This window comes from Bos taurus, chromosome 1 (assembly GCF_002263795.3).
Source record: "Bos taurus isolate L1 Dominette 01449 registration number 42190680 breed Hereford chromosome 1, ARS-UCD2.0, whole genome shotgun sequence".
Lineage (NCBI taxonomy): Eukaryota > Metazoa > Chordata > Mammalia > Artiodactyla > Bovidae > Bos > Bos taurus.
The window spans coordinates 118,306,241-118,330,746 of record NC_037328.1 but is presented as its reverse complement, the minus strand read 5'-3'; the positions used below and the strand labels follow the sequence as shown (position 1 = coordinate 118,330,746).

Below are 24,506 nucleotides of genomic sequence, written 5' to 3'. Positions count from 1 at the left end.
CACTGGTCTGGAGGAAATTTTATAGTATGATATATAGGTAAACAACATGACAAGCACATTGGGTTTTAAAATTTTTTTACAAGTCTTTACTAAAATGTGATTTGGCTATTGTAAATTTTACAGTAAAATAGTTAACTAGCTGTTTCACATTTTTTTCTGTTAGTGCTTTCTATAGTACGTACTCTTTTGATGTGGTTTTGAAGTATAAGATACATTTTTGGAGAAAAATAAATTGAAATTACTACCTAGTAAATCATTTTTCAAGTTAGGAAAAGATTACCATTATTTTAGCAGTGGGTTATTTTAGTCAAGTTTTTGAAATCCTAGTGATACGCAAGAATAGTTTGAGAACCAATGGAATATGAGCTTATTCAAAGTCATTCTTATGGAGATGGTTAGCTGTTTTATGAGTGTTTTTTGGCACTGAGCCAGTTGATGTCAGATATGTCATCTTCAGAGTTAAAGGTTATTTGAAAAGCAAATTCCTGAGAGTAATGTTGGTCTTAAACACTTACTAAATGCATCTCCATCTGTAACATTTAGAATGTAAAAAGTTTATAATGACTTTTTATAGATGAGTTGCATGGTATTGTCACAAATTTAAATGTGAGGTTAGGATTTATTCTGCTGCTTGGGGAAGTTTTAAATTTTGCAATTATCAGAATAGCATTTGATGAATAACTGGCATCTGTGCTCTTAAGCCATATGGATAATCACATGTAGCCGCCAAGGTACTCAAATTCAGAAGGCCAAGAGAAAATTAACAGAATTAAGGGTTGGTTCCTCAAAATTAAATTATTAGTGTTATTACTCTTTTGGCTGTGCTGCCTGGCATGTGGGGCCTTGTTCCCCAACCAGGGATTGAATCCACACCCTCTTGCTTTGAAAGTGTGGAGTCTTAACCACTGTACCACCAGGGAAGTCCCTGGTTAAGAACTTGTGCATCAAAGGACACTATGAAGAGTGAAAAGAAAACCCAGGGAATTGGTGAAAATGTTTTTCAATCATATATCTTACAAGGGAAATATATGCAGAATATATAAAGAACTTTTACAGCTGAACAGCAACTACCACCCAATTAAAAATGGACAAAGAACAAGACATGGAAGCAGTCTAAGTGTCCATTGACAAATAAATGGACAAATAATATGTGGTATATGTATATACAATGGAATATTGCTTAGCTATTAAAAAGAATGAAATAATGCCATTTGCAGCAACATGGATGGACCTGGAGAGTGTCATATTCAGTGAAGTAAGTCAGAGAAAGAGATAATAGTGCTTATATGTAGAATCTAAAAAAAATACAAATGAACTTTTTTACAAAACAGACTCAGACTTAGAGAATATACTTACGGTTACTGGAGGGAGGGTAGGGAGGAGGGGTAGTTAGGGAATTTGGGATTGACATGTATACTCTGCTGTATTTAAAGTGGATAACCAACAAGGACTGACTGTATAGCACAGGGAACTTTGCTCAATATTCTGTAACATTCTAAATGGGAAAAGAATTTGAAAAAGAATAGGTACATGTGTATGTTTAACTGAATCACTTTGCTTTACACCTGAAACTAACACACATTGTTAACCAGCTATACTCCAATATAAAATAAAAAGTTTAAAGCAAGAAGCTAATCCAGCCTCCAGTAATGGGGATTCCATTAAATCTATTAAAGAATATCTGTACAAGGTATCTTGTGGTCATTATACGCCACGTTTTAGACCAGTAGTTTTCATTTTATATATCAGTCAGATATGTGTACCCAATATATGAAATAATTTTAAAAGATTTGAAAGGGGTGGAAGCCCTAGAGGGCCTCATGTACTATTAGGGTTCTTGAGGGGATGTTAATGGTACAGGGTTTGTGATTTAATTTTTTTTGAATGTAGTAATGAATTAGGAAAATATTCATAAGGCAGTAAGTGAAAATAATAGTTAACAAAACATGTATAGTGTAGTGTATTCCAGTTTTGCTAAATATATATGTTAAATTTGCATATAGCTAAAAGAATGGGAGGTTTTACCTCAAAATATAGACACTGGTTGTTCTTTTATTTGGTGATTATGAATGATTTCGATTTTTCTCCCATTTTCTACAATGAAATTAGAATAAGAATTAGTTTTGTAAATAGACTTTAGAAACTCCTGAACGTGTTATTTTGAAAAAGGCGGCAAAAGCAAACATGTATAGCCAAAACCTACTTGATGTTATTACAAACACACACAGACACACACATAGCAAAAGAAGTTGATACCACAGTGACCACTGTGCCATGAGCATTGGGCTGAAGTCCTTGAGTGCCTGTTTGAGCATAGGTCCATTCCTCTACCTTTTGGACACCGGCCTTGGGTACTGATGCTATTTTCAGTTGGGCTTTAGCATGTAGACTTCAGAGGCAGAGTGCCTGGGATTGAATACTGGCTCTGCTATTACTCATTGTTTGATCTTGGACAAGTTACTTAATAGGGCCTGAGTTTTCCCAACTATGGAATGACACCTAATAGTGTGTTGTTAGGATTAGATGAGTTAAATTCAATAACATGCCTAGAGCAATGCCTGGCACTTAGTAAGTGGTCAGTTATAGTTGTTGGGATTATTATTATTCCTATCATTAGAGTTATTTTCCCTCTAAACTCTCTCTTCCTCTCCCTCCCCTAAAGTTAGCTGGGAATTCCAAAACTTTACGAGTGAAGTCATACTTCTTATTCACCTTTGCCAAACAGGTCAGTGGTCAGTATATTGTATACTAATTCTTTCTAGTAAAATTTAGTAGCAACCACACTTTATTTTATAAGAATTTTTATGTTTTTATGGTGTGATTTCTGCCCAGAAATGGTATATTGTGGTTATGATGGGGGTCCCCAAGACCAGCCCCAAGTTCACTGCTTTGCTATCTTAGTGGACTTACAGGACTCAGCATATGACTACTCATGATTCTGATTTATTACAGTGAAAGGGTACAGAGCAGAATCAGCAAAGGGAAGAGGTGCATGGAGTAAAAGTCCAGAAAAAACCAGGCATGAGCTTCTAAGAGTCTCTGGAGTCACAGGGGATATGGTTAATTTCTCAGCAATGAGTTATGATGACACATGTGAAATGTCTACCAAGGAAGCTCATTAGAGATTCAGTGCTCAGGGTTGGTACTGAGTGAGGGCTCTTCAGGTAGGCGCCCTCCACCCAGCATGCACCAAATTCTCAGACTCCCAGAAAGGAAGAAGGTATCCACCATAAACCACATTGTTTGCAGCATTTAGACACAATGAGCTGTTCTTATCAGGGACTGATAGCAATCCTCCTGAAATCTTAAGTTCTCAGATGCCAACAATTGGCCAACCTTGCAAGCAGATCTTTCTAAGGATAGCAGTCTCAGGCCTGCTATGTTTAACTTTTTTCTCAACAGAGATATATTATAAAAATGTATTTTACCTAAGACATTCATATCAGTAAATCTACAAATCTTAAAAACAGCTTTATTGAATTATATAATACTCCATAAAATTTACCCATTTAAAGTAAAAAGTGCAGTTATTTTTAGTAAATTTATAGAGTTGTGCAATCATCGGCACAGTCTTAATTTTAGAACATTTTCATTGTCCTGAAAAGAAACCCCATTTCCATGAGCAGTCATTTCCATTCCTGTCTGTCCCCCTGTCTCCCTCTTAGCCCCATCCCAGGAAACCACTAATTTATTTCTTGTCTTTGTTGAACAGATCTATACATTTAATGTATTTTTACCTTTATTTCATTTCTGCTATTAATGGCTTTTGCAAGACAGTAGTTCAAAAATTATTCAAGAATATTTCTCTTTCAGTGTGTTTGAGAGTCAGAGTTTGAGTCTATCTGGTAGTCTCTTAAGTCTAAACCCCTTACAAGCAGCAGTCGTCATCAGAATTGTCATTATATGAATTTGTGATAGTTAAAGAAGTAATTCATTATATAGGCTCTTGTCTTTGCATACTTCATTCTCACCATTTAAAAAATATACTATACAGTTGGTTGAGGCTTCCCAATGAGAATTTTGATACTTAACCATTTAGTTCTTTCATGGCATCTTTTTGCTGTAAGATAGATAAAGATTCGTGTAGAAAATTGGATGAGGTTGGCAGAGGTAGCTACACTAGTGCCATTGGGAGATAGAGAGGCAAAAAGGTGTGTTATGTATTGTTATGTATTGTTATGTCCCTTTGATAGGGAAAGGACAAAAAGTATTACTTTATAATAAATGGCTATTTTTTCAAAAAATTCTCTAATGTGGGTATAATATTCAAAGATAAGTAAAACGTACATTTACAAATTATATTTTAAAATTACTGTAATTCTTTAAGATTGTAAAAAATGTTAAGTCAAAGGTGCTTGTGTATTTTTAAATCATTATTTTGATTGAAATCTAGTTTCTCCCACAATTGAGTTAGTAGACAAGCTGTACTATACCCACTCCAGTATTCTTGCCTGGGAAATCCCACAGACAGAGGAGCCTGGCGGGGTAGGGTCACATAGAGCCAGACACGACTAAGCAACCAACACACACTATAAACTGAGAACTACTTTATTATGTAGCTAAAACAGAACTTCATCTCCATGAGTTAAGTAGGTATTGACTAACACTGTTTACTTAAATGTCCAAATCTGTGCAAACAGTTACGCTTTTGAAATACTAGTTTCATTTTAATGTTAATCCATGTTTATAATTTAAAAGATATTTTTGGGCATCAGGAATGAATCTATCATATAACTTATTTTCAGAGACAAAGCCCCAGAACTTACTGTTGCTTCTCTCCTTGTCTTATAGGTGATTTTACAGCGAGATGCTGCTCTCCATAGGGATGCTCATGCTGTCGGCCACACAAGTCTATACCATCTTGACTGTCCAGCTCTTTGCATTCTTAAACCTCCTGCCTGTAGAAGCAGACATTTTAGCAGTAAGTAAATTTAAACAGTAAAATTTATTCATGTCTAAAAACATCCCTTAAAGAAAGTTTTTTTTTTAAGTTCTAAATGATAGAGTGAATAATGAAATAATGAAATCTTAAAAAGTGTTTACCTACAAACATGTAAGTTCGTACACATATTTGTTACTTGCGAGTATAAGTGCTCGTTTCTTAGTTGGTTGATCTCTAACATAAGATCTCATGTACAATAAGTACCTGATAAATACTGCTTGTGAGAGTGTTTGTGCTCTCTTTTGAGTGCTGGTGCCCACATTGATTTACATGCTATGTGTTTACATAGAATCTTGCTGTTTTTTCTTGCTCACTAGTGTATCTGTAATGACTTTGATAGTGATATTTTTAAAAATTGTACAAATGGCCATAAATGTTTTTAACTTAATGTTAATGAGTCCAGAGGAGAAGCCTAACGATTTTGTCTTTGATGGTGGGTAGAAAAATTTTTAGAGAAGAAGGCTGCTCATCAAAATCTTTCAGTCCTTTCTGAGCTACTGTCTCACTGTCCTCTGTACTAGGGAGTGTATATACTTACTATTTCTCATTTCTGTGAAGCTAGAAAAAGAAGAATTAACTGTATCTGTACATGTGATATGTTTGTGTGGGTACACCTATACTCTTGGTACTATGCTAAGGATTTATTGGTTTTTCTTTCTGGGTGCAAGTGGTTTGCTTATTAATATTAGGTAAGAAACAGAAGGGCCAAAATTGTTGCTGACCAAACTTTATTGTGGTCCTCAGCCATGCTTCTTCCTACTGTGGCACTTGTGGAAGGGCCTAGAATCACTGCAGAACTTCAGAGAGCCAGGCTGGTTTCCATACCTTTTTTCCCTTCTGTTTTTCTGACATCTGCCACTCCTTGTCTTTCTTTCTTTTTCACCTGAGGTAGAAGTGTTAATTGCTCAGTGGTGTCCAACTCTTTGTGACCCTGTGGGCTGTAGCCCACCAGGTTCCTCAGTTCATGGGATTCTCCAGGAAAGAATACTGGAGTGGATTGCCAGGGGATCTTCTCAACCCAGGGCTCGAACTGGGGTCTCCTGCATTGTAGGCAGATTCTTTTTTTTTTTTCCTTAACCTGAAGTGAATTGTTCACCTATTCTATGGTTCAGCTATGTGAAGGGTTAAATGATTTTCAGTGGATTGCTCTGTGAATATGACTGGCTATGTGATATGGATCAAAATACTTGGTCATTCTAAATGCCTCCATTTTTAATTTTTTTTAATTAATGTTATGTTTTAATTAATGTTTAAAATTAATTAATATTAGTATTAATGGAGTGTTATAATGATTAAATAAACTGTTTAGAATAGTATCTACACATAGTAAATGTTTTATCTTTTTATCTTCATTATAATTATCATTCTCATCATCTTTCACTCACTCCCTTGGTCTTATGTGACTGTTCAAGTTGTATGTAAAAATATGTATTTATTTATTTATTTAGCTGTGCCAAATCTTAGTTGCCATGTGTGGGAGGGAGCTTTCATTGCAGTATATGGGATCTAGTTTCGCAACCAGGGATGGAACCTGTGCCCCCTGCATTGGAAGCACGGATTCTTAACCGCTGGACAACCAGAGAAGTCCCTTAAATAGTATTTTTTAATTTAGATACAGCACAAAATATTAGAGAAGACCAAGCAGTCCTTGCCAGCAGTGCTGCCTGTGCCTCAGGCAGGTTAGTGTGGAATGTATGTTGATATCTTCTAGTGAAGGAACTGTTCAGCATGAGAGCTACTTAAATCTGGTCTTTATATTGACATTAACGATAGAGGCTGACAGGAATGCAGAGATAGCTGGTGGGGAGTCGGTTGTGGGGTTATGTGTCTAGGCAAAAAGGGGAACTAAAAATTGAGGCAGAGGAACCAGATGTGGTAACACAGTCATTCAGAGGAAGGGAGTTAAAAGGTTGAAAACATTAGCTCTTTCTTTTAATTGAATAAGAACATCACTATAATCTGTATCTGTAATAATAAAATTTAAATAAGTTGGAAATCAGGTTGATTCTGGCTCCATTTTGGACAGGTATTAGAATGTTGCTTTTGAAAAGCTATAGTCAGTGTTAAGTCATGCTGTTTGTATGCCAGATGATTTTGTTTTTGGCAGTTAAACTCTCCCACTTGACTGTTAATTTGCTGGCAACAGTTTTGTCCAACTAGTTGGTAAGTTCTGAGAGGATATGGGGGGCTTCCCTCATGGCTCAGTGGGTAAAGAATCTGCCTGCAGTGCAGGAGACAGAGGAGACGCGGGTTCAAGCCAAGGTCAGGAGGGTCCTCAGGAGGAGGAAATGGCAACCCACTCCAGAATCCTGCCTAAAAAATCCCATAGACAGAGGAGCCTGGCAGGCTACAGTCCAAAGGGTCGCAAAGAGCTGGACACAACTGAGACTAACACACACACAGGATACGAGATGCTACTGTATCGTGTATTGCTGACTGGTCAGTAAGTGCCCCAGGTCACGGGTACCTGGAAGACAGGACTCTGTCTTACTAAACTTTATGTTTCTGGTACCTGGTAAGAGTCACACAGTAGGAGTTCACTAAATATTTGAGTTGATTAATAGTTTTTTCCTTGGAGATTTCCTTCTTCTATATTTTCTTTTAATAGCATTTATTCCTTGGAACTCTAGAGTATTGTTGTTTTTATTAGCCATTCATTCTCTTTTCTTTAACCCAAAAGGAAATATGAAGTTATTAATTATGTAAGTTTATATCTAGAAACGTGGAGCTTTAGAACTGGCAGGGGCCTTATACTTTAGAGACAACCAGATGAATGTTGAATATTCCGAGGTCCGTAGGCTACAGTGACTAGTTAGCTTCAAGCTGGACCATGATCTTGTTGAGAAGTAGTATTCATCTTCTGTATTTCAGAGAGTCAAACAACCCAATTTTGTTTATTTCCAATCTGCCCTTTGATTCTGTCATAGAGATTTGTTAGAGACATTTCATTGCTTGGTAGGTGTCCAGGGGTCAATGGGCAGAGTTGGGAGAGAAGCCCCTAGTGCTTTGTAATGTGGATGGATTGGATCCTACAGAAAGGTAAGTTCAGAGCTCCAGCGATGGAATTACAGTCTGGGCTGAATTCCACTTCTACCACTCTGTGACTCCATGTCCTTAAGTGATATAACATCTCTTAAATTTCACTTTACTTATGAAAATGAGATTGGTGAAGAGACAGTATAGGGCAGTGGGTTAAAAGCCAGGAATCTGAGGCCAGACTCCCTGGATTAGAATCCTGGTTCTTCTTATTTACGAGAGCAAGTTATTTTCAAGCAGGGTATTTTATTCTATAGTCAGTCTGTAAAATTAGACTGATGATAATAATAGATGACTTTATAGTATTGTCCTAAAGATTAAATAGGTGAATACCTGAATAAATGTTTAGCATGATGTCTTAAATGTTCCATAATTGTTAGCCATTTGTTGCTTTTTAAATTGAATTAAAATACACTGATGCTGGGAAAGATTGAAAGCAAAAGGAGAAAGGAGTAGCAGAGGATGAGGTGGTTAGATAGCATCACCGACTCAATGGATATGAATCTGAGCAACTCTGGGAGATGGTGGAGGACAGAGGAGCCTTGCATGCTGCAGTCCATGGGGTCACAAAGAGTCAGACACAACTTGGCGAGTGAACAACAGAATTGAATTAAATTTCTGTTAGGGCTGCTGTCAAGGAGAACTAGTTAGGAAGAGACTTTTTCAAAATAAGGAGATTAAAACTAAAGCACAGTAATCATTGAGCCTGAGATTCCAGAGAGGAATAATTTTACTTCTATTTTAACAGTGAGTGTGTTTTAATTTCATGAGCAGCAGTGGCCCCCTTGCTCCCCACTGTACTAAAAAAGTAAAGCACTTTTGTACTAAAGATTTTTCTGTTTGTCTTGTTCATGATAGAAACTTTTTTTTTTTTTAAACAGTGTGATTGTAAAAAGCAATGTGAGCAAAGTAACATTTGCTTTCCTGAGGAAAGGCAAAGCAATTTCAAAATGACTCTCACTCACTAACAAAACTTGGATTCCAAGTCCCAGTATTACAAGTACTATAGTTCAAGCTAGATATTTTATTTCTGAAATTCTAGCCAAAAGCATGAAACTCCTCAGTAATAGGAAGTTATAAAAGAGTACTTTAGCACAGCTGTAGGTTTTTCATTTCCTAATCTTAAAAGTACACTTTAGAAAAAGTACTGCCTGTACACATCTATCTTTTTCTTTGTGTTGATCTAGATCTATTTCCTTAAATAGAGGCCAAGTGTGTTTGGCCTTGGAGGAGTTAAATGGCTGTCTCAAGCTCAAAGCTGATCAAAATTTAATCAAATCAATTAAAGAAGGATGTTTTAATTAAGAGATTAAATGATACATTGTGATAATGGAGGTAAAAGCACTTTGTTGACTAAAGCACTTTGTAAACCATAAAGGGAAGTCACTCAGTCATGTCAGACTCTTTGCAGCCTCATGGACTGTAGCCTATCAGGCTCCTTGGTCCATGGTACTTTGCAGGCAAGAGTACTGGAGTGGGTTGCCATTTCCTTCTTCATATGTAAACCATAAAGTACTCTGCAAATATGAATTGTTTTTAAAATAAGAATTTACTCTGAAGCATTGCTGGCTTTCAAGTATACTTCCAGGCTGATTATCCCAGAGGTAACAGAATAGATAGGTTCAGTGATCAAATTTGGATAGTTGAGTTACAATTTATTGAATTTATTACAAACATACAGTGAGAAGCATAGATAAAAGATGGGTATGTTAATACACAGGATAGGGTGAAGAGTCACACTACCCGAATCCTGTGTTTCCTGTTATTAGTTTGTCCAGTCTCTATGCTGGGCTTCCCTGATAGCTCAGTGGTAAACAATCTGCCTGCTAATGCAGGGGACGAGGGTTTGATCCCTGAGTTGGGAAGATCCCCTTGAGAAGGAAATGGTAACCCATTCTAGTATTCTTTCCTGGGAAGTCCCATGGACAGAAGGAGCCTAACGGGTTGCAAGCCGTGGGATCACAAAGCATCTGACACCACTTAGCGACTGAACAGTAACAAGTCTGTATGCTGCCTCCACTTTCCCTGGTGACAGTATGTTTACGGTATAGTTGAGGATGAACAAGGGGACTTAACAGATGGAAAGTGTCTGGATCCAGCGTTTGCTTGCTCTGGTGGAGAGACCTGAGGTATTTACATCTGAATGCAGCTGTAATTTGCTGTTAACCTGCAGAGCTGTTGATCCACCTGTCTCTGGCAAATGACACATGAGGCTAGAATGAGGATCCCCGGTGGGTGTTTGATTTAAGGACAGCAGTCTGGATGTGTGATCTAATCCATGTTGTGAATATTTAAGATTTGCATCATCCTTCTGTCTTGCGCTGTCTACATAGCACTCTTGCTTTGTTCCATCCTTTTAATCTATATTCAAACTGATTGTGTTCACTTTTTTCTGTCTTTGGCCTACAGTTTACTGACAGCTACCTTAACTTCTGTTTCACTGTGTAAATTTCACCTATGTTTCAAAAGTTACTTGTTTACCATTTTTGTTTAGTTTCATGTCTTCCTTGTTTCTTTTGTTTTCCTTAAAGCACATTGAACACAGCATCTTAAATAATACAGTAAGCTCACTTTACAATTATCATTACTGTTATCTTTCATTATAAAAGTATAGCAGATCCTTGTTTTGTTCTCTTTTGGTGGAGGACTGAAATATTGTAGAATAGAAATCTGTATCTATAAGGAACAGGGTGGGGGTAGTTATTAAAGAGATTGAATACCTTCAGCTTTCTATGTGTATGTATTTCATTGAATTTAGATCTTTCATTTTCAGTCCTGGACAAAAGTGTTCAGATTACTTAAAAAATGGCAGTCTTAAAAGGATGGTTTGATACTCCTTCTTTCTCTGGGGAAAAGGCATCTTTCAAAGCTAGATCCAGAAATCCAGTAAATCGCTTGCTTTATATCTAGACCCTTATAATATAGAGAAAATAAAATGGAATTCTTACTGGAAAATAATCTGTCTAGAAAATTCCTTGCTAGGGAATTGTCTATGGGGAAAAAGTGAGGAAAACAGTAGGTAGTTAAATGTTAACAGAATTATTGCTTCTGTTTAATAATAATTACATGAAATCAGAATCCAATTGAAACAGTTGTATATGTAGTAAATTTTATCAATATATTCCTTTCTTAGTGGATATGCATTTACAAAGTTGAATTGTGATAAGCTGTGATAGTAAATCAGAATCGTGGAAATGACAATTTAAATAATTTAACAGACTTTTTGTTTTTAATGTTATGTGTACATTGGTTGTAACCTGATTGTTTTTAATTTTATATTTAGTATAATTTTGAAAATGCATCTCAGACATTTGATGACCTTCCAGCAAGGTTTGGTTATAGACTTCCAGCTGAAGGTTTAAAGGTAAGAAAATAGTAATATATGATTAAAATTACAGGATATTTAATAAAGTTATCTTTATTGCTCTTTTGTTTAAAGGATGAAAATATTTCTTACTGTTACTTATAAAACCTATATGTATTCATTCATAAAGGGCTCAGACTATTGATAAGGTATGAAAAAGAAAGTGAAAATTACTTGTGATTGTATTTTATTATTCTGAACTAGCTGCTATTAGCATTTGGCATTTGCTATTTCAGATCTGTTCTTCTAGAATATGTGCTGTGTGTTTGTTGAGATATATGTACGAATATTTGTGCATATATATTTATGTACATATAATGAACCTATGTTTAATACTAATAGAAATATGTCACTTGGTTACCTGCCATTTTTAATTAATTGTAAACTGGAACATCTTTTCATGCTAATAGACAAGGATCTGCCTTTTAGTTTGCTGTGACTGCATGGTTTTGCAATATCATGAAATACTATGGATTTTTGAATAATTTTGTTTAATTTTTTTACTGTGGATATTTAGCTTGTCCAATTTTTGCTAATGCACTTTTCCCATTTTTAAATTAAAATGTCCATTCGTATTGCTATGTAAGAATGTATATTGAAAGTATTAATCTGTTATTTGCCTTATATGCCTCAGATCGTTGTCCTTCATCTTTTAACTTTAAAGTTTCAGAAGTTATATTTGTGTATTATAGTTGCATATTATTATCTTCTCTTCTACCTCTGGAGTCATGCTTAAAAAAATCCTTCTGTGCTCCAATATAAGGTTTTTATGTTATGTAAGTGAGAATACATGAAATTGTGTATATATGTACCACAGAATGTTTTCAGTTTGTTCTAATTTTTTTTAATTCCGTAGTTAAGTGCCATAAAAATGTTATTCTCAACTAGGATACCAGGCATCTCTGGGTAGGATGTACCAGTTTTTAAGTTTTTCAAAGATTTTAAATTATTAAAAAATCCCAGTATTATACAACTGTTTGTCATTGTAAAAATATTTAAACAGAAAAGAGGTATGTAGAGGAAAAAGGAAAAAGCTTTGCTGTACCCTCTTCCTCACCTATACATATTTCTTCTTTAGAGTTCATCATCAGGTTGTTATGTGCTCTCATAGTCTTCAGATCCTTTTCTAAATACGTAGTGTTTTTTAGTTCATACATTTATGAACTTGTAAAGTTCATAAGTGGTTATCATTATGTATATGAAAGGTTTCTTAATTTTTATAAGGAAACCCATTCTAGCTAATTTATCCAGAAAGGAATTTATGAAGGGATAGAGATGTTGAGAGTATCGTAGCCTGGAGAAGCAGTTTCCAGACTGTTTCAGCAATAAAACCCAGAAGCACCTCGTAGAACTGCCATGATAAAAGATTGATGGCAGCCACTGACCAACAGAGAAAAGCACAGAACCTTGTCTCTGACCAAGAAGCTTCTGTGGTCTTAAAACAATCTGCCTCTATGTCTACTCAAGCTTGTCAAAGAGATACCCTTTGCCAAACTGTTTCCTCAAATCTATCACCTGGATTTTTCTAATTGACAGACTCTAGACCACACAGTCTAGAAAAGCTATGCAGACGCTTTAACCTCTGAGCCACCAGGGAAGCCCATGACAAACTTAGACAGCATATTAAAAAGCAGAGACATTACTTTGCCGATGAAGGTCCGTCTAGTCAAAGCTATGGTTTTTCCAGTAGTCGTATATGGATGTGAGAGTCGGACCATAAAGAAACCTGAGTGCTGAAGAATTGATGCTTTTGAATTGCAGGAAATTCAAACCAGGTTTGAATATCAAACCAGATATTCAAGGAAATCAGTCCCAAATATTCACTGGAAGGACTGATGCTGAAGCTGAAACTCCAATACTTTGGCCACCTAATGTGAAGAACTGACTTGTTAGAAAAGACCGTGATGGTGGAAAAGATTGAAGGCAGAAGGAGAAGGGGACGACAGAGGATGAGATGGTTGGATGGCATCACCAATTCAATGGACATTAGTTTGAGCAAGCTCCGGGAGTTGGTGATAGACAGGAAAGCCTAGCGTGTTGCAGTTCATGGTGTCACAAAGAGTTGGACCCAACTGAGCGACTGAACTGAGATCACACAGTTACTAGCTTTATTAATACTTTAGTGAAATACCTGGCTGTGAGGGAGGCTGGATAATATAGTTGTTGTTATTGTTATTTTTGTTGTTTTGGTCTACTTCAGGAAGGTAGGATCATAGTGTGGAAACAGTGGTTTCAAAAAATTTGGGCACTATGAAAGAAAGGTATCCACTATAGTATTCACATTTGATTCCCCCACCTCCCCATATTAGCATTATGTCTTAGAGATCTTTGCGCAGCCTTGCTTGGTGTTTTGGTGTTTTGTAACATGAATGACCATGCATATTCTATTAATAAATATTCAGATATTTTGGTTTCTTATCTAAAGCCAGTTATTTTGCTAAGATAGAGGTTTGGACGTGTAATAAATGAGTGCATGGGTATTTATATATAAAATTTTCTTAGATGCACTAAATTACTTTTCTAAAAAGCTGTATTGATGGGTATGAGAATATCCATTTTCCTACACCCTTGCCAATCCTGGATATTATCAGTCTTTTAAACTTTTGCCAATGTGATGGGCAAAAGAATTATCTTGTTTTAATTTGTATTTCTCTGATTATCAGCGATTTTGAGTTGGCAGCCTTTCTTCCATTCCACATAAAGGGTCCAACCATCCCTTTTCACTGAAGAACCTTTCTGCTTAGTAAGCTTGTTTTAAAGAGTTTCATTAACTCCTGATAACCATAGTCTTATTGTAGCTCTTCTGTGCTATTGCAAATTTTGTTGTTTAGTCAGTAAGTTATGTCCGACTCTTTGCGACCCCGTGGATTATAGCCTTCCAGGCTCCTCTGTGCATGGGATTTCCCAGGCAAGAATATTGGAGTGGTTGTCATTTTCTTCTCCAGGGGAGCTTCCAGACCTAGGGGCTGAACCAGAGTCTCCTGCTTTAGCAGGTGGATTCTTTACCACTGAACCACCTGGGAAGCTCATTGTACATTTAGTTTACATTTAAAAGGTACTTTGACAACTGTTGTTTATTCACTGCCTGGGGAAAAAAAATAGTGTTAAATATCTGCCTGCTTTTACCCTGTAATTATAGGGCAAGCCCAATAGGTGAAATACAGTGATAGTAAAGAGAGTATTCTAACAAATTGCAAATTGTTGGATCATTATAGATAGCTTTTATAATTGCATGACTGGCTTGCCATTGCCCAGAATCAGAATTCACAAATGCTAGCCTACTTCTTATTGTTTACAAGGAGGACTTGACTATAAAGTGGACATGGCTCACAGTAGTGTAATGTCTATAAAACTGATTAAACAGATGTGTTAAAAATATAACCAAGTTAATTTAAAAGTATTGTATGGTTATAGCATTAAGAGACATAGCTGAGAAATATTATTACTTTTGAGCTTTGTCCAGAGTGTTTGGTTGGGATAGTTTTTGTAGGCTTATGTTCTGTAGATAGAATCTGTATATTTTATAATAGTATAAAATATTAGTATAAAACATAGTAAAAAAATTCTGTAGAATCTATAGATTTTATAATAGTATCACTCAATTCCACCATTTATAAAAGATTAGATATATATGATATAACATATCAATTGAAATTGCTTGATTCAATTTACATATGCACCAATTAAGCTAATAGGAACAAAAGAAAATTTTAGCTTTAATGTAAAAATGTGAATCTTACAAGAATTAAAATATGTCTTGTTAGTGTTGTTGAAGTTTTAAAAGAAAGATTTGATATTTTTACCTGGGGGAAACTCTTTGTTTTTGGTTATATATTTTAGCCAATTGGTTATATATTTTAGCCAGTACCTTTAACAGAAAACCTTTTTTTTTTGAGACCTTATTGGCTGTGTCTCAGATCCAAAGGAAGATGTATGACATCAGTATGTTCCTTTAAGTCTAAATACATTATAAGAGACCTGATAATGACATATTGTATGGTGTGTTTATTGTCCAGAGTTAGATCCTCACAAGAAGTTCCTTACTGAGAGTCCCCGTTAGACACTGCAGAAAGTCTTTAACCTCTCAGTTTGATGTTGTAATTCCATTCTCTCTCCTGCCTCACTAAAATAAAAACTTACAAGTAAATGTTACTCTTTTGCCATATTCTTGCCAAGACTTATTATCAGAATTAAAGGATTGTCAACTTGATGGGGTATGAAGTGCTATCATACTGCTTTTACTTGGGATTTCTTGAATAATTAGTGATAGCAAGCATTAGTGAGATGTGCATGTATGTGTGCTAAGTCACTTCAGTCATGTCTGACTCTTTGCGACTCTATGGACTGTAGCCCACCAGGCTCCTCTGTCTATGGATTCTCTAGACAAGAATACTGGAGTGGGTCGCCATGCCCTCCTCTAGAAGGTCTTCCTGACCCAGGGATTGAACCCACATCTCTTACGTCTACCTGCACGTAGCATTACGTAATTATTAGTGAGATATAGCATTATTGGTCAAGCAGGCTTCTGGTTTGTCTGTTTTTTAACCCATTTTTGTATTGGTTTATAAATTTTTAATTTTTATTGACTTTTAGGAGTCCAGACATTAATCTTTTAGTTCAGTTTAGTCCAGTCGCTCAGTTGTGTCTGACTCTTTGCGACCCCATGGACTGCAGCACTCCAGGCTTCCCTGTCCATCACCAACTCCCAAAGCTTGCTCAAACTCATGTCCATTGAGTTGGTGATGCCATCCAGGCATCTCATCCTCTGTCATTTCCTTCTCCTCCTGCCCCCAATCCCTCCCAGCATCAGAGTCTTTTCCAATGAGTCAACTCTTCGCATGAGGTGGCCAAAGTACTGGAGTTTCAGCTTTAGTATCATTCCTTCCACAGAAATCCCAGGGCTGATCCTCCTTCAGAATGGACTGGTTGGATCTCCTTGCAGTCCAAGGGACTCTCAAGCATCTTCTCCAACACCTCAGTTCAAAAGCATCAATTCTTTGGCGCTCAGCTTTCTTAATCTTTTAGTTATATTGCCTTATAAATATTTTCTTCTTTGTGCTTTTTAACTTAAAATTGTCTTTTAAAATTATGCCTAAGTTTAAATTAATGTAGACATCTTTTTTGATGTTTTGAGTTTTCTGTATCTTAAGTAATCCTTCCCTACCCTGAGGTCTTGAAATATTTTTCTCTGTTTACTGCAAAATTTGTAAATTTTTCCCATGCCCTTCACTCCATGCTTGGGAGGTCTTTAATCTGCTCAGGATTATTTTATTGTATAGTGTAAAATAGGCCCCTATTTTTACCTTTTTGAAAGAATACCCAACTACTGAAGCATCATTATTGCATAGTCAAGATTTTATCATGTAGATTAGTAATGCTAGCAGAGTTTCTGATTAGATTCTCTGTATATTATCAGTATCATTGGAATAATTCAGTTATACACCAAAGGCCAGTCTCAGGGGGATCAAACTTTTCTAGGTTTCTTGTTTCTTTGCTTTTAAGAAGTGCCTTGACAAGTAGAGGGAATAATAATGATTATTAAAAATTCAAATCAAGATTATCTCTGAAAGGTAAGCCTAGTATTTGGGGTTTCTGGAGATCCAACCAGTCCATTCTGAAGGAGATCAGCCCTGGGTGCTCTTTGGAGGGCATGATGCTAAAGCTGAAGCTCCAGTACTTTGGCCACCTCATGCAAAGAGTTGACTCATAGGAAAAGACTCTGATGCTGGGAGGGATTGGGGGCAGGAGGAGAAGGGGACGACAGAGGATGAGATGGCTGGATGGCATCACCGACTCGATGGACATGAGTTTGAGTGAACTCTGGGAGTTGGTGATGGACAGGGAGGCCTGGCGTGCTGCGGTTCATGGGGTGGCAAAGAGTCAGACTCAACTGAGTGAACTGAACTGAACTGAGCTGAGTATTCCTGTCAATGGCAGATCTTGTTTTCAGCAAAACGCCCTTTGGGCTGGATTTACCATGATCGTTTTTTTTTTTTTTTTTTTGACATATACTTATTTATTTGGTGCATGAGGTCTTAGTTGAGAGAGATGAACTCTTAGTTAAAGTATGTCGGATCTAGTGCCCTAGCCAGGAATCGAACCAGGGCCCCCAGCACTGGGAGCACAGAGTCTCAGTCACTGGACCACCAGGGAAATCTGGTACCATGATGTTTGTATACAGTGTTTTTGTAACCTGGTACTCAGCCTAAGTTCTTCATGTGAATGAGAAGACAGAGAGGATAAAGATGTTGGCAGGCAGATTCGTCCTTGACTGCCTTTCCTCATACATAAACAGACAAAGGTACAAATAAAAAGGATTTCCTCTTAAAATTAGTTTTTTCTTTTCTGATCGTTATTCTTAAATTAGTGCCTTATAGCATCATTACCAGTTAATTTTTCGCAAACTGTACTATTCTTTGAAAATAAATTTACTAGTTAATTTTAGGATTATTTTATAAGAAATCATTTTGTTTAATGTAAAGATGAGATTAGAAGAGAGTGGGTGTTTTTTTTTTTTTTGCTGTGAAGGAAAATGCAAATATGGCAAGGAAATGTGTGGTTGTGTGTGAGACTTCCTTTGCTTCCTTTGCAGCAGATACTCAAGACAGATTCAGGACTGCTGCTGTGTTTTTCCGCCCAGACACCTGACGGCTTTGTGATAGGAAGAAGTCTTGGTTAAGGCTGAATGTGCATGGCTGCCTCTCTCCTAAGAACTATGAACTGTTGCAATGTCACCTTCAATTTGTTGGCTAAAACAGAGGTCAGAATTTCCTATTTGAAGGAAAAATAAGGAATTAGGGCCATCAAAATAAGGAATAAAACCACCTGGCTATACATAAAAGGAGAATTCTAAAATACAAAGGCATTTTCAATTGCACAAATGCTTCTTCAGTGACTTTTGAACATATAAAATAAGCCTTTTCCTGTTAATTTCAAAGGTGATGATTGCTTATTCATGTATTACTGAATCAAGGAATATAGAATCTCATTAGAGATAGAAAATAATGAAGAATTATTTCATTATGGTAGCTTATCACTTAGCTGTGGGGCAGCTGGGAGAGAGCATAAAAGGGAGGGCCTGAAAAGAGTGCATGAGAAAATCCACGGCATCTCACCCATCTTATGTGGAATTCCTAAAAGCCAACCTTGGTTCCTTTCCTTTGTTCCACAGTTTGGGCCCTCGTCTCTTCCACCATCCTTGGACCCACCCGCATTGTCCTGTTTGTTCTCTTGCCACCTTGGAAGTGAAAGGAGGCTTAGGTTCTGATAGTGTAAATCAACGTAGTCAGCCTGCGTACATCCCTGCTTCACCAGAAATGCTTGGCATTTCTGTTTTCGTTCGCTTAGTAGTTTTCATTAGATTTTCTTGCTGGCTTTATCAATTTGATATGGTAAAAATTGATAATTACCTAAAAAAAAAGGTACTTTTTTATTCCTTTGCCCATGAAAACCTATTTTTCTGGTTATAAGAGTAATATATGGTCACTATAAAAATTAAGATGATGTAGGATGTGAAAAGAAGAATTTGAAAATCATCCATTTATATATATTACTTTGCAACTTCTTAAAATTTGGCAATATCATAACATATCCAATATCATGGGTATCTTTTCATGTAAAAATATATGTATTCATTGCATCACTAGAAATTCTGTAATTTATTGCAGTACTGGAATTATACCATAATGTACCAATCCCTTGTGTCATTATACATTTAGGTTGCTCTTAATTTTAAAAATTATGAAATATTGGAAACAGAATAGGGAAACAACAGAATATCCAATATACCTACTACTTAGATGCGAATAGTTTACCATTTTTTAAAGAAGAAATAAAATGTTACCAATACCACTGAAACATTCTTTTTATCATCCCAATTAGGTTCCCTTATCTTCCCTCTCATAGATAATCATTACCCTAAAATTTATGTGTATATTTCCCATTTAATGTTATAAAACATGTTACCTTATAAACACTGTTGTGCCTGCTTTTATATGTTTCATGAGGCTTTTAAACTTGCCTTTTTCATCCTACAATGTATTTGAAATTCATGTTATTATATAGTCTTAATTCATTTCAAAGAATAGTACTTCATTTTATGACTGTGCTACAATTTATTTTTTTATTCTTTTGTTGGTAGATATGTAAGATTCCAGTTTTTAGCTATTACAGTGTTATACTGAATAGCCTTAAAATTATCTCCTTGTGTACAGTATAATTAAAGGTTGTTTCACACTCATCAGATCAGTGGGAAAAAACAAGTCTTAATCAATGGCTGACAAGGAAATGGGAAACCAAGTATTCTTGTGTATGGCTGGTATATGAACTTCTGACCACTTTGGAGAGATTGATAGTATCAAGCTTCTTTAAATTAGAGTTTGCCATGGTGAAATAATTTATTTTTTCCCATACTTACTGTATTTTTTATTTCATTTAATAAAGAAATCGGTGATCATCATCTTTGAAGTTAACCGAAAATCCAATACCGATACCAACACTTATTATTTTGTATTGTTCTCCTTAATTTTATCTGTGTACCTGTACCACCCCTTCCTGCTATTCACCATTCTCTTTGAATACTGCATACCGGGATAATTTCAGTAGTTAGGATCTGACCATTGCTATCAGTAATTTTAAGTCTGACCCTGTTCATCAGCCTGATAACCAGATTATATTCAACTTTAGTTAACTAGATTGTGCTCAACTATAACTGAGTTATTGTAGAAGGAAATGACTACCCACTCCAGTATTCTTGTGTGGGAAATCCCATAGAAAGAGGAGCTTGGCAGGCCACAGCCCGTAGGGTTGTGAAGAGTCAGACATGACTTAGATACTGAGCACATGCCTGACTTGTGATAATGACAAATTGTAAACAGTTATGATGACATATTACTCAGGATTCACTTTTGTTTGTAAAACTGAAGGAGAATTTCTTTGCTGTCTTTTAAGTTTTCACAGATTTACTTTCTGTATTTGTTTCTGAACTTTTTGTTATCAAAGATTTTGTTAAGAACTCTGTAATTGATTAACACATTTAAAGCTTTTATGTTCTTAGAGGATTTGCCAAGTACTACAGACTATAAAATATGAATAAATATTCCTTACTGATATGTATTGATTATATGGCAATATAGAAGACTGTCCTAAAGGACATATAATTACAGTGTAAGCTCAATTCACTTAAAATTCCTCAGTTTTAAAGAAACCATCTTGTTGGATATATCAAGTCCTACAAGTGTACCAGTCTTTTGAGCTTTTAATTTTCCACTTTGTTGATTCACCATATGTGTGCTAAAGTCACTTCCGTCATGTCAAGTCTGTGACTCTGTGGACTATAGCCTGCAAGGCTTCTCTGTCTATGAAGGTTCTCCAGGCAAGAATATTTAAGCGATTGCCGTGTCCTCCTCCAGGGGATCTTCCTGACCTAGGGATCAAACCTGTGTCTCACTGTGTCTCCTGCATTGGCAAGTGGATTGTTTACCGCTAACTCCACCATGTAAACCCCTGTTTGTTCAGACTGAAGTGACAATTTTTAATTTTTCTAAAGAATGATAATGGTATGAGTGGGTATTCTGGTGAAATAGTATGCAACCTATTACTAACTAAAAAGCATTGTCCACCAGAGGGCGCAGTGATTTTGTTTTCTAAAATGTCAAAATACATCCCCTGAGTGAAGCAATATCTCTGCATGCTGAATGAGAAGCATGTACCAGGTGACTTTTCCTCATAGAGCTTGAGATTTACAAAATCAAAATCCTGACAAATAACTACTTCTATGTTAAGTAAAACTCAAGGCAACAGTCTTTACATTTTTATATATTATGTTGTTATTTTTAAGAATTAAAATTGATACTAGAATTAAATCTGCCCTCAAGTCTTAAAAGATAGGTTCTGAAAAGAGAAGAAATATAGCTTAGTAGCAGCATGTCAAAATTTTGTTGAAAGGACTGTAATGTGTTTGTCAGAAACCTAATTTGGTTTTATGGCACATCAATTGACATATAGTATCTAGAAAAGGTTAAAGTGTGATATTTCCTGTCTGTTGTTGTATTGGTCAGATCACTTATAGTAGTATATTAGCTTTGGGCACCAGACTGAACTATAGTAAAGTTTAAGAACCAAGTCAAACATCACCTTTTCTGTTACTGCCTCACATAGAATAATTTTCTCTGATCTGTGCATTTGTACTTCATGTTGTTTTTATTTTGTTTTATCTTATTGAACTTAAAATAATGAGTAATGGTTAAGGGGTGTTTTACTGCCTAAGAGGAGAGTAATCTCCAGCAATTTGTGAAAAGGAATTAAGCGTACCTTGTATGTGAAAGTTACTGGTAGATTTTAGAAGAATGGTCTAACAAAGCATTAGAGAAAATGGCAGTGGATCTTTTTAACATCCTAGAAACAAATTAATCTGTCACACATTAGGAACATGTTAGCTGATAAAGTCTGATTGATCAGTGTGACTCTTTTTGTCTGTGTTTGAATGTAAAAGTTATGATAGGTTCTGTTGACATCTTTATCATTTGACATGGTTGTATTAAATTTTGGAATCAACCTTAACTGCCTTTTAGATTAACGATTTGTTCATTTTTGTAAATGTGCCTTTCTCTTCTTATTGCCCATTTTGTTCTTCACCTGTTTGTTTGTTTGTTTGTTTCTGTCCAGCAGGGGGAGTATGGCAGAGTGGTTGAGAATGTAGGGTCTGGAGCCAGACTTCCTGGGATTACATGCCTGCTCTGTGTAACCTTAGACAAGTTACCTAACTCTTTTGAGACTCAGTTTCCTCCTCTTTACAATAGGGATATAACAATAGGAGTTACCTCATAGGGTTATTGAAAAGATTAAATGAATTAGGGCATTTAAAGGGCATAGTGCCTGACACACAGTGCTCAGCACCATGGCTCAACAAATGTTAACTGCCTGCTATTACTGCAGTTGTTAATTATTAATAACCTCAGGTATTCACTAACAAAACAGCTCACCACTTTTTTTTCTTCATGCTTTTACTTTTATATTCTTACAAAGGGAATGATGCTCTGTTCCCTTGCTTTCAGCATTTTTGTTGACATTATCATTGCATATACTCTCCTTAACCTAGGTCAAGAAGATTCCCTGGAGGAGGGCATGGCATCCCACTCTAGTATTCTTGCCTGAAAAATCCCATGGACAGAAGAACCTGGTGGACTACAGTCCATAGAGTCGCAAAGAGCTAGACATGACTAAAGATACTGAGCACGCACACATACTCTTCTTAATTTTGTTCATTGTATGGTTGCCATTCAAACTGAAGGGAGGAAAGTCTAAGGCTTTTCAGCCTGAAACAGTCTTTTAAATAAAACCATTTTTTAAAATTATCCGTCTCTTTTTGACTTCATTAACAGTGTAATTTATCAGCCAAAGTATTCTGTCATAACACTTACCCTGCAGTTTCACAGTTCTAAATACTTTGGAAGTGTTAAAACAAAATTATATTCAGTATGATTTTTAAGTTTAGGTTATTTGAATATTCCAATTAAAACATGGTAACTCAGACCACTTTGGAAAACTGAATTGCTTGGTGGTATTTACTAAAGCTTGAAACTGTGATCCAGCTTGATATTCTATGGTTCTTCTTTGTACATAAACATCATGCACATGTGTTCATGAAAATACTTGTACTGGAAAGTTTATAACAGCACTGTTTGTAATAGTGCCTACTATAAATTACCCAAATGCTCATCAGTAGAATACATTTTGGTATATTCATACCATGTAATACTATAGAGAAATGAAAATGTAAGATCTGCCAAATACATCTTAACAATAAGGTTGCTGAAGAGCAGGAATGAGTCTGAGAAATACAGTACTGAGAGAAGTCTAAAAGAGAACCTGCTGTATGTCTGGTTCTACTTATGTTAAGTATAAAATTAGGCAAAATCTGATCTAAGCTCTTCAAAGTCCGTGTAGTGACATTGCTGATTGGATGGGGAGGCGGGTGGTCACTGACAGGGATGATGAAGGGAGCTCCTGGAGTGCTGTTAATATCTGGTTCCTGATACAGGTATGTTCAGTTTGGGAACACTCATCAAGCTGAAAAACCATCTTTTGTGCACTCTGCTTCATGTATTGCCATAAAAGCTTTTTAAAAAATCCATAAATATATATACCACAAACCTATTCTGTTATACATTTGATGATACTGAGGTGCCAGTCTGAATGCACTATTTTTGTCCTAACTCCTTGTTTCATCATCAGAGAATTACAGCAACAATGGTAAGAAAGATGGGCATCCCCTCTGAGTCTTCTCGACATTGGTAGTTTTCTTGGGCTTCCTACGTATTGGTGTAAACTGCCCCATCAGTAAATAAGGATAAGGAGGATCCTTGATCGCAGAGCAAGCATCCTTTTAATAAAAAGGAATTGGCTGTGGAGGGAAACTTGAGGCATGTGGACCTGGAATAAAGGAGCACCTTCTTGGCCACTCTTTAAAGGACTAGAGAGTTCTGCTGAATTAATTGGCAAACTCCATTACACTGCCTTGTAGACTTTGTGGATGAAACAAAATAAATTTTCACTGTTTTAAGTGACATATCTGGGGGAGGGATAGGAACTGGTAGGCTATTTTATCAAGTTACTGTTTTTAGCATAGTCCACAGGAAAAATAATATTCAATAATTTTAAGACCTGTTTTGGGGAATTCCCTGGTGGCCCAGTGTGTGCTTTCACTGCCAGGTATTCTGGCTTGATCCTTGGTTAGGAAACTAAGATCCCATGAGCCATGTGCCCCCCCTCCCCAAACAAAACAAAACAAAAACCTGTTTTTTTTCTTTTTTAGGCTTCAGTTTCCATTAATACAAATAGATTTTTTAAATTTTTAGCTTATGTGTATTTAAGTTTTGTAAATTATCTTATGTCTAAAAATAATACATAATAATATATACATTATAATACATACACAAAATAATACATAACAGATTCATCAATACAGAAATGATTAAAAAGCAAAAGCCTTTTCCTGGTTCCACTCATAGACCTTTTTGTGTTCCTGTATGTACTATACATTTATTGATTCTAAAGTGAAGTTGCTCAGTCATTTCCAACTCTTTGTGAACCCGTGGACTGTAGCCTGCCAGGCTCCTCTGTCCATGGAATTTTCCAGGCAAGGATACCAGAGTGGGTTGCCAT

General features: G+C 36.1%; 1 protein-coding gene across 3 annotated transcripts in view; it reads left to right on the top strand.

Moving 5' to 3' along the window:
• Positions 1–24,506, top strand: part of RNF13 (ring finger protein 13) — a 127,077-nt gene that overhangs the window by 19,337 nt on the left and 83,234 nt on the right. For 2 of the 3 annotated variants that reach the window (XM_015473046.2, NM_001076142.1), the window contains 2 exon segments: positions 4,792–4,921; positions 11,262–11,342. In XM_015473046.2, coding sequence (XP_015328532.1) covers positions 4,808–4,921; positions 11,262–11,342 — 195 coding nt within the window. In that variant the 5' untranslated portion in view covers positions 4,792–4,807. 3 annotated transcript variants of the gene reach the window in all.